The 13,885-nt window shown below is 50.0% G+C and overlaps 1 protein-coding gene across 4 annotated transcripts in view; it reads left to right on the forward strand.

Moving 5' to 3' along the window:
* Window positions 1-3,927: 3,927 nt before the first annotated feature.
* Window positions 3,928-13,885, forward strand: part of PBX1 (PBX homeobox 1) — a 205,222-nt gene continuing 195,264 nt past the window's right edge. For 3 of the 4 annotated variants that reach the window (XM_036342878.1, XM_036342879.1, XM_036342877.1), the window contains exons 1-2: window positions 4,415-4,774; window positions 7,963-8,036. In XM_036342878.1, the coding sequence (XP_036198771.1) occupies window positions 4,584-4,774; window positions 7,963-8,036 (265 nt within the window). In that variant the 5' untranslated portion in view covers window positions 4,415-4,583. Of the gene's footprint in view, window positions 4,316-4,414; window positions 4,775-7,962; window positions 8,037-13,885 lie in introns of those variants that run through there. The other variant, XM_036342876.1, reaches the window with a different exon arrangement.

Below are 13,885 nucleotides of genomic sequence, written 5' to 3' on the forward strand. Positions count from 1 at the left end.
AAATCCCTCGCGACTCAGATAAACATAATGGGCGCTGCTCTGAGCAGGATGCGAAGTTGCACACCCCACCAGCCTGCGGATGCCATTCCAGGGGCTCACAGAGCCAGAGCCAGGAAGGGTCCCTGCCCTGACAGAATGCAGGGCTCCCGCCAGGGGGTCCCTGAACTGCCCAGGGCGGTGGGCAAAGGGCCTGAGCAGGGAGGGCACAGAGGAGGCTGGACAGAAGAAAAGGCAGGGCAAGGGCACTGGGGTGGGGCAGGAAGGAAGGATTCGGGGTGGGGGTGTGAAGGAACCCAGGGGAAGCTCAGAGAAGAGCTGAAAGGGAAAGGGGTGAGTCCTTGGGTGAGGTCTAAGGCCGGCCACTGCCTCGGGTGGTCTCCGTCCAAACACCGGCCCTGACCTCTGGGCAGAGGAGAACTTCCCCCCGAGAGTAGAGAGTTCTAGAAACCGAGAAGCCAATTCAAAAATAGCCACAAACACACAGGGGTGAGTGTCTGCTCAGAGCCTGCGGGGCACACGGCAGGGAGTTTATTCCGGCCTGTGTGTTCCGGGCCCTGCACAGGACGCCGCCCCCTCGCCGTCCCGTCAAGAAGAGGAGAGTGCGAGCTCCTGAGGGTCCGGTGGCCTCTGGAAGGGGGTCCTCAGAGGAAAGGACATCCCGACAGAGGCCGGCATGGGGAGGGGCCTGACGGCGGTAGACGGAGGTCAGGGAGAACCACTCTGCAAGTTGGACAAATTGTGATGCAACTATGTCCTTAAACATAGTTCTGTGGACTTCATTTATTATTCGTGAGAAATGCAGTGTGACTGCTAGGTCATCCATTCTCTCAGCACACACTCGTCACACACCTGTTAGAATCAGAGCCCCTGCGAGACATGGCGACACACGAAGGGGCCGACTCACCCATGGCCACAGCCCGCAGGTATGGAAGCCGCTTGTGAGCTTCTCCTCGGAGTCTACCGCCAGCCATTCCTCCATGCAAAAAGGAGATTCTAGTTTTAATTCTGTTTCACCTAGGGTAGTTTCTTCCTTAACTCCCTCCATTCTCTGTAATGTATTAAAGGCAGGAGAGTTTTAAATTCATACTTTGTCAAGTAGCTCAGCTCAACTTCTAGGAACTTTGGTTTCTCCATCTGCAAAGTAGAGATTATAACCTCACAAGGAAGTTGTTAAAAGAAAGTGTCAAATTGTGAGAAGTTGGTGGTAATGTGCACACAGGTTGAAACATAATCAACACCCAGCAAGTTGTATCCATAGCGCACTGGCATTCCACCAATGCTGCCCTTCCCACCACGCCTGCGTCCCTCTTCTCTCCTCCCTTTTCTTCTGCCACCTTCCTCCTTCATCTTCCTTATTCCATCTTCGCCAAAGGTTTTGTGTTGGGCAGCCAGATACTTCTTCCTAAAACACACTTTTCTCCTCGCCTGCTTATGACAAGCCAGCCACTCCCTCGGTGGCTCCCGGGTGTTCACCAAATAGAAGGCACAGATGCTGCTGTTCCATGTCCTCCCATCTCACCTTTCTCGTCACTTCCATGGTGCCTGGAGAGATACTCTGTCCTCCTGTCAAATCCATTAGCGCCCGCTTTCGGATCCAGTTCATCCTTCAGTCCTCCCTCAGAGTCTGCGTCTTGTCCCTCTAACTGGGTCACCCCTTCCCATCTCATAACGGACACTGAAGGCCTAGTGTCCCTTCCATGGCATTTATGAGACATTGAAACCTACTTTGGTAACATTATAGAGTAATAATTAAAGGCATAGGCATTGAGGCCAGACAACTATGGTGATTAATTCATAAAGTACCTTAAAAATAACACAGAATCATTGTAAAGCACCCGATAAAAGCCAGCTTTCCTTGGTATCATTGTGTGTGTTTCTTATTTCTCTACTAAAATGTTCCTCCATGACAATGACCTTCCGGCGTGGGTCGTACCCTTCACCCGAGAACTTCCGTTAGATTTCCAGGTAGAAGTACTTGCTCCCTAACCGATTTCATACAGGCTCTGCTTTACTTGTTTTTATGCTGTAAGAGGTGAGAATTTCTTCTTTGTAAGAAATACACTGATCACCATGATTGATGTGTGATTTCAGGATATAGTTTTGTACTCAACTCTTTATTAGTGTTGATTAAAAAAACTCACCCGTTTACAAGTCAGGGTATGGATGTGAATGAACAGTTGTTTATGAATATCACATCAGAATTACAATGAATACCCCACTGCATGCCTTCATGCCAATAAGCTCCAACTCACTTGTTAAGAACTGTTTTGAAATCCTTTCATATATGCCCCTTTTCTTGCCAAACCTGTTTTTCATAATGATTGGAAGGAGGTTGGGCTGCTGAAAAGAATACATTTTATCTGAGGATCTCAAAGCACCTGGCAAGTTCCCTCCATTTTGTGCACTGGGGAGTGCAAAGTTCGCAGCAGTTCCCTGCATTTTCCCAGGCAGCCCTGCCATCCAGGAAGAGAGCTGGCAGAATAGATTGTCTTCCAGAAATATTCCGGTAATTCGTCTTATGGCTGTTGTGACTGCGTAGCAGTCAGAATCCCCCTCTCACTTTGCCTGGTGAAAAGATGGGGGGCAAATTCATGGCCTACCTGGAGCAATGGGATTGGACTTGACTGTGGATTTTTTATTAGCTTTTTTTTATCTGATCCTATTTTTTTTTCATTCTTTTTTACCCATTTTCAATTGAAGACATCTTGTTTGCATAGACTTAAACACCGTAAGTCTTTTCAAACAAGATGGGCGATGTGTACAAAGCTAATTTTTACATGGTTCCCATATTTTTGGAGGCCGAGGCAGGCTGCATAGCTGAAACACGGGGCTTCGGGAAAGAGCCACACTTGGGTTTGAATTCCAGCTTTGACACTTTGGACCAGTTATTTAACCTTTCTGAGTTCCTGCTCTGTAAAATGGAAATAAAGCTCCATAACTCACAGAGATGTCTTGGGGATTAAATAAAATAACTTGTGTAAATTACTTGGTGCATAGTAGGCATTCAATAAATGTCAGTTCCCTTCTTATCCCCGTTAATAATGCTTATTAGACTATATTAAAAACTAGAACCAGACTGTGATAATGCATTTCTTTATTACGTATTTAAGCCAAATAACTAATTTCCCTCAGGGGGAAGGGAGAGATATGCTGAATTAGTTTCATTTTGTGAACTTACTTATTAGTCTTTTTTTTTTCTTTAGCATTATTTAGTTTCATACTCTGTAATTTAGTTTTCATGCAACAAAAATGTCACAGCTCCTATTCCTTAACTCTACTGCGATTAAAAACAATCTGTTATTACACTGGCCACTTATTCAAAATCATTATTAATGATATTAACAGCTCGACTGTGTTTCATAAGGGCTCGGTGCTGACAGACTTTTGCCCTCAACAGCTTCCCTGAGGTCTGAGGGTTTGAGAGGATCAAGTTTTAAATGGCAACCTTACAGCAAAAGGAAGACAAGGATGGGGAGACCCTCCCGGCCTGTGTGCTTTCCTGTTAATTCTATACGCTTGCATTTAAGTGCAGCCACGTTTTCTCAAGGACAGGACCTCAGAGAGCCAGGCAAGCCCAGGAGGAGCTGGCTAAGGAGCGGGGACCATTGCACCTTTAAGGACCCAGTCTCAGCTCGGCCTCCTCCCCGGCCCACCTCTGAACCCTGATTGACAGGGCGCCGGGGAGGAGCCCAAGGAGGCCCCGGAGGAGGCGCGGCAGGAAAGTAGGGAGGAGGGACCGTCTTCCCTCCAGTGGCCAATCGCAGGAGGGGGCGTGGCACGCCGTCTCTCAAAGGGCCAATCAGCACAGGGGGCGTGGCTCCTGCATCTCCTCCCTCTCACTGTCCTCCGCCTCCTCCTCCGCCCCTCCCCCTTCGCGGCCCCCCTTCCCTTCCCTCCTCCTCCTCCTTCTCCCGCTCCTCCTCCTCCTCTTCCTCCTCATCCTCCTCCTCCTCCTCGCAGGCTGTGGTTTCTGTGTGTTTCTGGAGTCCTGAGCCTGAGCTAAACAAAAGCAGGAGCTGGCGGGGCTGCCGGAGTTTGCGGAGCCGGAGGAGGAGCGAGCCGGCGCGGTGCCCGCCGCGGCGGGGGGCTGTGGCTCTGCTCGCCCACCCCTCTGCGATCGCCGGCCGGTGGGGGCTGGGGCCGCGGGCGGGGGAAAGTTTGCCTCGCAAGCCCCCTGCCTGGCTCTGCCTCCTCCCGATCGCTGCCTGTTTGCAAAGGGATTAAGCCGGCGATCTGAGCGCGCAGCCCTTGCCTGCCCGGAGGAGCCGGACTGCACGCCCTGAGCCAGCTCCGATTTCTTGCGTCCAGTGGGAAGGTGGTTTATTTTCCTTGCTCTTTGGAGTCGACACCCTTCCCCGGCCGCCCTCCCCCTTCGCCCCGCAACCCCTCCACGCCCCCGCCCCCTCCCCCTCCCCCTCCCCCCACCACCCTGCCCGGAGAGGCAGAGGGATTTTTTTCTTCTGGGCTTCTTTGCCTGCCCTGTTTATCCTGAAAAGGATTCGGAGACAGCCGGCCGGATCGGAGCCGGTGCTTCCCGGGACCGCGCGCAGGAGCCGGGGCCCGCCGGGCTGCGCTGCTCGGAGATGGACGAGCAGCCCAGGCTGATGCACGCCCACGCGGGGGTCGGCATGGCCGGGCACCCCGGCCTGTCCCAGCACTTGCAGGACGGGGCCGCGGGCACCGAGGGGGAGGGCGGCAGGAAGCAGGACATCGGGGACATCCTCCAGCAGATCATGACCATCACCGACCAGAGTTTGGACGAGGCGCAGGCCAGGTGAGAGGCAGCCTATTCTTCCCCTTTCTTGTGTATGTGCGTGTGTGTGCGTGTGTGTGTGTGTCCCTCTCGCCGGGGAAACAATGGGAAGCTAAGCAACACAGCGCCTTCTTGTAAAATGTTGTTTCTTTCCCCATTTTGAGGACTGCGTGGGGGCGCGTTGTGATCTCCGCGGGCGTCCCCGCCGCGCGGTGGCCGCTGTGCGTGCGGACACGGAGGCACTCGCCGGGTCCACGCACACTCGGCACGCGACCTGCTGCCACGGCCCGCGGCGGCGGCACTTTTTACTGCTTCGACAAAGTGCCTCGGAGCGAGCAGATGCTCAAGTTTTCAGCAGATTCCGTGTCTTCTGGGTGAGGGACCCCGTGACACGACAAAATAAAATGTCCCAGGATCACGCTATTTACACATTTAGTTGACTCCTTACCCAAATTAGAGACTTTTGATTTTTTTTCCCCTGGATGCACTCCTCCAAAATTAATTTTTATTTCTTCCCCTTCCTCCCCTCTTAAAAAAAAGCAGGATAATTCTTTGTCACTAGTTGTCAACTCTCCAGAAAATACTCTCTATCCATTTAATTATCGTGAAAAAAAAAAAAGGCTGATGGAAAGATAAAAGAGGTAATTTTACTTTTAGACGTATTTGTTAGTTTTAAGAAACTAGGACATTTAGTTTAACTTTATTGTCTCAGTCTGAGTCGGGTTCCTGACCTCCGTGGCACAGAGTGTCTGATCCTTTAAAGAGGGTGGGGGCAGAACCAGCCTGCGCTCCCTGCCTCTTCCAGGACCACTCAGTGAACTCGGAGATGGAGGCCGTGGGAATGTGACCTGTTCCGACGCGGAGGACTAGCCGACCTTTAATAAGGAAACATAACAAATAAGCCGTGGGCTCCTCAACTTAACCGGCTGCCGGGAACGTAGTCTCCACGCCAGGGCTTTACAGCAAACTCCCTTCCAGAATGAAACACAGACTCAGTGGCAACCCACTGCAGCTTGCTCAAGGCCCAGCTCGAAAGGAAGAATTTAAACAATCCAATGACCACAGATGTGTTTACAGCGACCCAGCTTTGTTAAATATCTTAGTCTTTTTTTGCTTTTATTTTTTTTAAGACATAAAAACACAATTCCTATACCTCAAAGGACTTAGTCACATGGGAAAGACATCATTATACGTATTTTTGTCTTAGGAAAATAGGAATTTGAGTTGAGAAATGAGAAGAAACAGTTAAAAGCGTGGCTGTTAGGAATCCCACTCTTATTTCAACCGCTAGACATGCCACATGCAAACTCCCAGCGCTGGGCTTACGGGGGTTTGAAAACTCGGAAATGTTCACAGGCCAGAGCTGTTCTAAATTTTTTTAAATTGGGGCAAGTGTTCCCCAATTAATCGCTATTCTTTTAGAATCTTATTTTCTGAAGAAAAGCTAGTAGGTATGGTAAGTGGAAGCGTTCCCACTGGCATGCGCTTTTTGAATTGGAACGGATTTCTCCATTGCATTGTTCCAGAAAAATAAACTCCGTCATACCAATAAGCTGCTTTATTCACAAGTTTGTGGAGTGGAGGGCCGGTAAGATGGGCGGTGAGATGGGCGAAGCCCCACTTTTCTGATGCTTAGTCCTACTCCTTTTTGTAAAACTGAGGGTGACCGGGGCTTGGCGGGTTCCCGCTTTTAATGGCCTAGATGCCAAGAGCGATCAGACACAGTTTGGGGTTAGGGAGATTTCTGTTCCCTCTCTAACCTCACTGATGTGCTGTGGAAATAAATGCAGTGTTCCTGTTAAGCTGTGTAGGCTCTATTGATTTTGTGTTTTCTTTGCATTTGGGCCTATATATACGAGAAAACTATTTTAAAAGCCCCCCCTCCCCCCAGATCTTTGCTACATTAAGTCTTTCCACCCCTTTGCACCCCCAGAGCCAGGTCACCACTAGGCTTCCCTCCGGTTTAACAATGTAACTACTCGGCAAAAGTGGATCTGATTTTCCTTTCTCTCTGGTTTAACAACGTAACTGCTCGGCAGATACTGGATCTGATGTTTCTTTTCTGTAGTTGCACCTTCTTTACACACATGCGTTATCTACAAAGTAACCCATTAGCACTTTAGACACAATGTATGTGTTTGTTTTGATACTCTCAGCTATTCCTCCTTTGCTGGGAGCACAGACCTTCTGGTTTCTGTTCTTCATGAGCACGGCATCTATTTTTTATTTATTTATTTTTTACGTTCAAAGGGATTAAAAAAGATTTGCATGCATCTCAAGTGCCAGGGGTTTCCATTTATCTTTACAAATTAATTTTAATTAGTACACAGAATTCCTTTAACTAATAGCTGATACGATCAGTATTTTGTTTCCAAAACAATATCCTTCTGCTAAGTGCTTCCATAGTAAAATGAGGGGAAAGGTATTGTTTTGTTCTTCAAGTGCATTCTGAATGCAAACACGCTGGAGAACCAGGTAAACCGCTAATCTAAGAGGCAGAATTGTATTTATTTTCCCCCCAATGGGTGCTAGGTCCTAATTGTAAATAATTTAATTTCCACCACCTGCAAATACGCGTTGTGTGCACAAGAGACATAATGTGAACACAGAGAAATGAATTTACTCCCCATATGGGCACGCCTGCCCCCTGGCAATGCATTTCCATACTCTTTAACTCGGGGACTGAAATTTTATAAATTGACAGTTTTGCTCAGAAGACCTTTCAAGCATCCTGTGTTTATGAGAATATGGGGGAATCCGCGGAATGAATTCGAGCACATGGATGAATTAAATTTGAAAACACACACACAGACCGAGAGGCAGGCAGCTCGCGGGCTGTGGTGGTGAACACAGATTTTATAAAACTGTTAACCCATGCTCTGGGCTGTGCGTGCGCATGGCCCTGGACGGCGTTTTCGGTTTAAGAATTCCACTTTGATTAAGCTACTTAAAAGCCGAGACAGCTTTGCCTGCGTGGGCAGTGTTTAGGTGAGCGCTTTTCTGTCGTTAAACCCCGCTCGCCCTGCTGAGTACCGTGATTTCTTTTTCTGTGGCGGGTTCTCTATATTAAGCCGTAAAACCACTGACGCTGCCACGGAGTTATGCTTGGGATATAATTTTGGCGTAAATGTTCATTTAGCCCCTGTGCGTTATCAGCACTTTGATCCTGAAAAGTCCACCTGAGCTGTGATACTGTTTCTTTTTTGTAGAAAACATGCGTTAAACTGCCACCGAATGAAACCTGCCCTGTTTAACGTGCTGTGTGAGATCAAGGAAAAAACAGGTAGGACCTTTAAGCATTTTCGCTGGCCAATTGACTCACTTCCCTGGCAATCAGGAGCCCATTATTTAAATATTAAAATTGCAGATGGGAGTTCTCTCAAGATGGATCGCGTGTCCCCACACGGTGTCCTGGCGGCCTGTTTCCTGTAAGGGAAGCACCAAGTTTCTCAGACAGTTATTGTCAAGCCTTGCTGGCTTCTTTCGCTGCACTCCGTGCCTGGCCCTGAAGTCAGGGTGGACATAGAGGTTCTGAAGGAAGTTTATAGAATTAGTGCCTTTCGGGGAGAAATATGAAAGTAAAAGGCTGTTTCCGAAAGGATATGCTTTGGCCCACATTTAAAACACTCCATGGGGGGAGTTGTTTAAAGTTCCTTTTCCATTTCTCTTGCCATCACAGGAAGCAGGCCGAGGGCCCGGTGCTGGCTGCTACCTGTGCCGCAGGGTGTCCGCACCCGGAGCGCCTGCGGTGCACAGCAGGGGGGCGGCTGGGCTGGGGAGAGTGTGATGCCAGGAGATCGCGCTTTCTATTATGCTTTTACTTTCTAGACCTCATAGCGTGGACTGACACACTTATGACACATCCCAGGAGGGCCTTTAAATTTTAAAGCCACAATTATAACACAGCAGCCAGCCACCCATGGGAGGTGTGCTTCAAGGACAGCTGCTCCGGACGGGACATGTCGCCATGTCCTCTCATTTGTTTATTTTAATCCTTAATTTCCCAAAGTGGGTGATTCTGCGTCTCTTGAAAAGAAAGAGTTGAGAAGGCGATCTGCTAGCAGGGCGGGAAGCCGAGGCCCCGGGCGGCGGCGGAGGTGAGCGGCGGGCCTGGCTGGCGGGCTCGCTGCGGCAAGTACCTGACAGCCTCGTTATTTATTTATTTTTCACAACAAGGAGTGTAACAGTCAATAATTCATATCTAAACCATATAAGCAAGGGCATGACATGGATGAAAGTGACAATAAATATGATTGCATGCGGGTGATACACATTGATGGGCGCACATAAAGGGGCAGGCGCACAGCTTTCTCTCTGGAGCTCTCTGTGTTTCTCTTTTGAAAAATAAATAGTTTCAAGATGTGACCGTGTGATGGACTATGTAATTACTCGGGGCCTGAATTGTATGAAAAATTAGCGAGCAGCTCCTTTGTCGAGTGCTGTTTGCGCTGCACAGCGCATCCCAGACAAAGCTCCGGGCAGCGGCCGCCAGGTTGCTCGCGCGCTGACCTTATTGCCAGCCGCTAATTGCATTGTTTTAGCTGCGAGACACCTTTTAAGAGATTTATGGGCTGTGCATACAGATATCAAGGGCTGTTTCAGTTTGTCAGACTTTTTAGTTTTTCTTTTTCTGTTCGCCTAGAGCAGGGAACCGAAGTACAGAGACACATTTTTGTTGTCTTTTTTTTTTTATTATTATTATTTTTCCTTTTTTTTTTTTTTTTTTTTTTTTTTTAATCTGGATGCTTATTTATTATGAGTATTTGGTTTGGTGACATTGGGTTCTAATCTAATATGTGTCCACTGATCTTGATTTATAAAATGTGGAATCAAGACATAAAGACATATTTGAGAATCCAGGCTAAAGAGACTCTATTTTTGAGGACACTTTATCAGATTTTTATTGAAAGGAAGCCCATCAGGGCACTTACCTGGATGTTGTGGCCAAAGTGTTTAATTCCAGCCTCCTAATGAAAGCCTCCCTGGGAATCGGTGGAAGTGGGCGGGCCCGCGGGAGACCTGGCCGGGTGGGCTGGAGAGAGGTCCTTGCTCCTGAGGCTGAGCTGGTGGGAGAGCAGCCACGCCGGCCACGCCGTTCTCCCAAGGTGTAATGTCTTGTCGGAATATGTATTTTGTTTTTTAATTTCTCTGTCATTTAATGACATTTATATTTGGAGATTTTTAAAAAAATCTAAATTAAGGGTTCGCATGTTGCCTCTAGAATAATATATTTTTAAAAATACTTTGTCAAGGCTGTAAATTGAAAAGGGTAGGCTCACTGCCCCATGGTAAGGAGAAACACACACAGAGTTTTGGGTTGGAGGGCATCCATGGGTGAAACTTAGAAGTAAAAAAAGGAAAAGAGAAAAGGCCTCCCCCCTCTGTCTTCCGCATGCTGCGGGGAGGGGAGGCGAAGCCTGCCTGGGGTGCAGGGCGCTCGGGTTAAAGGTGGGAGTCCGCGCGGGGGTCCCAGAGCAGCCGCTCACCTCCCAGCTCGGCTCTGCCACCAGCCCCGGCCCAGCAGGCTTGCCTCCTGCCTCCTACGTCCTGTGTGGGTGGGAGGCAGGCACGCGGCTTGGAAAGTTGCAGGAGTGTCTTTCTCTCTTGGTCCAGAGCTAGTGGAAGGTCACGGGGTGGCCCATGGTCACGGGGTGGCCCATGGTCACGGGGTGGTCCTGCACGTACGTTCCTTGTAGTGTCGCTCCTGTCGAGCCCCCTTGCATCTGCCAAGGGTTTCCCGGCTTCCCTCTCCCTCCGGCCCGTGGAGGCCGGGCGCAGGGCGCAGGGCGCAGGGCGCGCTTTGTGGGGTGTTGTGTCCTCCCTGGAGCGTCAGGAGGTCACGCTTTGGCTCAGCTGGGCAGGTGGGGGGCTCAGAGGAGCCGGGCCTGCCGTGTGTTTGTGGCTTTTGTTAATGATTTGGGTTGGGAAACTCAGAGCCAAGTAGGAAAACTCGCTGGGACTGGCTCACCAACCTTTTGGAAGTTTAAGGAAACACAGGCACAAGCCCCGAGCCGGCAGCGGCGCGACAGCACGCTTGATTGATAGGTATTTGAGTCAGAAATTACCGTGGGGATATTAGAGAAAAAAAGAAAGAGCCCCTGTGTTTCCTTGCCTCAGAGTGTGGGTAAGTTTTTATTTTCATACCTTTGTGCTTTTTAAGTAAACGCGACGAAGGAAGAATGCCTGGCGGAGCCGCAGGCGGGCCCAGCCCCACAGAGGAGCCGCGAGGTCTCCGGCGGTTCCGAGGGGGTCTGTCTGCGCCTGGGACAGATTTGTGGGGGTTTGGGACCATGTGGCATCACGTTTTCTTTGTTTCCGGAGCCGCCCCGTGTCTGCCGGCACCAGGCCGTGTCTACCTGTGTGTTCATGTGCTGGGAGTGGGCCATGGGTGCAAGAGGAGGAGAAAGTCAAAGGTCACATTTTGTAGAAAGACCTTGATTATTTCGGTGAATGCCCCTTGATTTCTCTTTTTTATTTCAATGTCAAAAATCACACAGGTTTAAAAACTAGGAAAACAAAAAATCCCGTGCGCCAGTTCCTCGGGAGAAGATTTACGGAGAGCAAGGAGCTGGGAGGCGGACAGCTTTAATTTTAGAACTTCAGGGCTCGCTGGCACTGCTCAGCGTTTTCTGCACTGGAGTTAAGTCACGGGAGGACATTAGAAAATGCTTTTTGCTTTCTTAACACCCTTTGTTCTCTCGGTCTTTTTCCTCTGTGTTTGGTTAGCACCCCCACCGGAGAGCTGTTAGTTACCACCCCGTTCCCTTCGACACCTCCCTCCAGTCTCGCCTGCCGCTCCTGTCAGTAAAGCGATTACTTACGGGAGAATAATTTGTGTGTGTGCGCACACGTGCACGTGTGTACATGTGTGCCCTATGTGGGTCGGGCTCTGGACGGAAGCTGTGCACCACAGGGCAAGGTTCTGACGGTGAGGCCAGGAACACGGGACAAGGGGAAGGAACTTAGACAATTCCCAGCTGCCTCTGCAGACGCCTTGTGGAGCAGAAATGGCGGGTGGCTTTCACAGAAGTTTGTCTATAGCAGAACTCATGTGTGTATGTGTGCACACATGTATGTGCATGTGTGCGTGCACATGTGTGCACGTGTGTGCATGTTTGTGTACGTGTGTGTGTGTGTCCAGGGTCTGAGAGAGGCGGGAGCAGCCCAACGCCGGGAGCTCACCTCGGCTTTACGTTCCGAGAGCACTGGGATCAGACCATGTGCTGTTCATTGTCATCGGGCCATAGAGCATGACGTTTGTGATGAGAAGTGTCCCTTCTCTCCAGTGGGTGTTGGATAATCCATTTTGGGGCAAATTCTGGCATCTGAGAGGGGAGGAGGGTGCTCCGAGCACTAGGGTCAGACCTACCAGAACGGGATTTGGGGAACTTAGTGTCATGTCTTCTAACCAAGGGGGTGACTGTGTGGGTGGGAAATGAGACTGAGGACGCTGGAAGAGGTGGGGTGAGGGAGGGTCGTGACCTAGGAAGTGGGGTGTGGGTGGAGAGGTGGGGGAGGGTCCCAGCGGGTGGGCTGCTGGGGGAGGGGCGCTGTGCTTTGTGTTCAGCTCCCTGCTGGTACCAGGCCTGTCACACTGTGGCCTCCACCTCTACTGTCAACATGAACTTCTGGTTGTTGTTGGCAAATTACAAAAAATGTCCCCAAACAAGCAAATGAACCAACACTTGGATATTGAACATATTTACGTGGGAAGGAGTTTTCATTGTCGCTGAAAGCCTGGCCCTGGCTTGGCCTGAGACTTGGTTCACACGCGGCTGGAGAATTCCGCCTTAGCTTTGGTCTCAAACTTCTTTCCATGGATGCGCTGTGTTTTCAAGTTAGGGGAGTGAATCTAAATATAGTTCTGTTCCTTTTTATAATTTCCTTTTACCCAGAACACCACCTGATAGAGGCAGCATCCAGGCCCAGCTCCCAGGGCAGTTGTCACTCATTCCCACGTGACCCTGTGCCCCCCATCCATGGTGTAGCCTGGGTGACAGGAGTGACGTCATTGGCTCCACCCGAGATGTGAGGTGTAAGGAGCCCACTGATTGATAAATAAAATAAGTGGCAGATGAATGAGTTGTTTGCAAAGAGCTTTGCACTCTCCAGGCTGTATAAATAAAAGCTGCCGTGGGTTCTGTAATAGATTATCTCGGGACTCGTATCCGACTCCATCTCATAGGGCGCACTGTGTGAACTCTTCCGGGCCAGAGGCCCCTCCTGGCCTAGGACGGTCGGTGGCCAGTGGGCGTGTGAGGGCTCAGGTGCCGTCTTCTGCCTCTGCCCCTTCGAGGCGTCACTTCCCAGACTCAGCAGAGTGGTTCCCAGGAAGGAGAGTGCAGTGTGGACTGTCACAAGCTTGTGACACCTGCTCCCTTCCTGGCGGAGCGGCTTCCGGCCACAGCTCAGCTCGGAGGCGCTGCTTCTGTCCCGTGACTGGCGGTGGGGTCACCATTGCAATGCGTGGAGACTCATCCATCTTGGTTTAGGTCACAGCTTCCACTCCCATCTTCCGCTGACATTTTTGTCATTAAGTGGGGACTGAGGTGGGCGTCGTACACCTGCTCTGGTTTTAGACCTACCCCTAAACAGTTACAAGATGCTTGAATAACTTTAAGAGTCACTATTCTAGCCGCGGTGAAGGACTTGGTCTCCGAAGCCAGACCACCTGGGCCGTGCCATGGATCTACTTTTTAGCTGTGTGACCTTATTCAAGTTCCTAAACCTCTCTGTGCCTCATTTTCCTCATCTATAGAATGGAGTTAATAATCGTATCTGTCTGAGAGGGTTGTTAGGACTCAATGAGATAATCCATGTAAATTGCAGTGCCTGGCACAGAGTAAACAGTTGGTAACGGTTCGCTCCTATTCCCTCTGGCCCTGCTTCCCACATGAAGAAAGAGGGGCCTGCACCAGATGGTCCCTGCAGACCAAGCCAACTCCAAGGCGCCGAGGCTGTGCTGAAAGGAGACCAAAACTGCTGAATTTAAGATTCGCCGTCTTTTGTTTCTCTTGCCATTCTCTTAGAGCGAGAAACAGCTATCCTGGCCAAGCAGGGCTGAGCTGGGCTGGAAGAAGGGAGGGAGAAAGTGGGGACGAGCAAAGACAAAGACTGTAATTATCCGCAAAC

Source organism: Myotis myotis, unplaced genomic scaffold, assembly GCF_014108235.1.
Source record: "Myotis myotis isolate mMyoMyo1 unplaced genomic scaffold, mMyoMyo1.p scaffold_m19_p_18, whole genome shotgun sequence".
In the NCBI taxonomy this organism is placed as follows: domain Eukaryota; kingdom Metazoa; phylum Chordata; class Mammalia; order Chiroptera; family Vespertilionidae; genus Myotis; species Myotis myotis.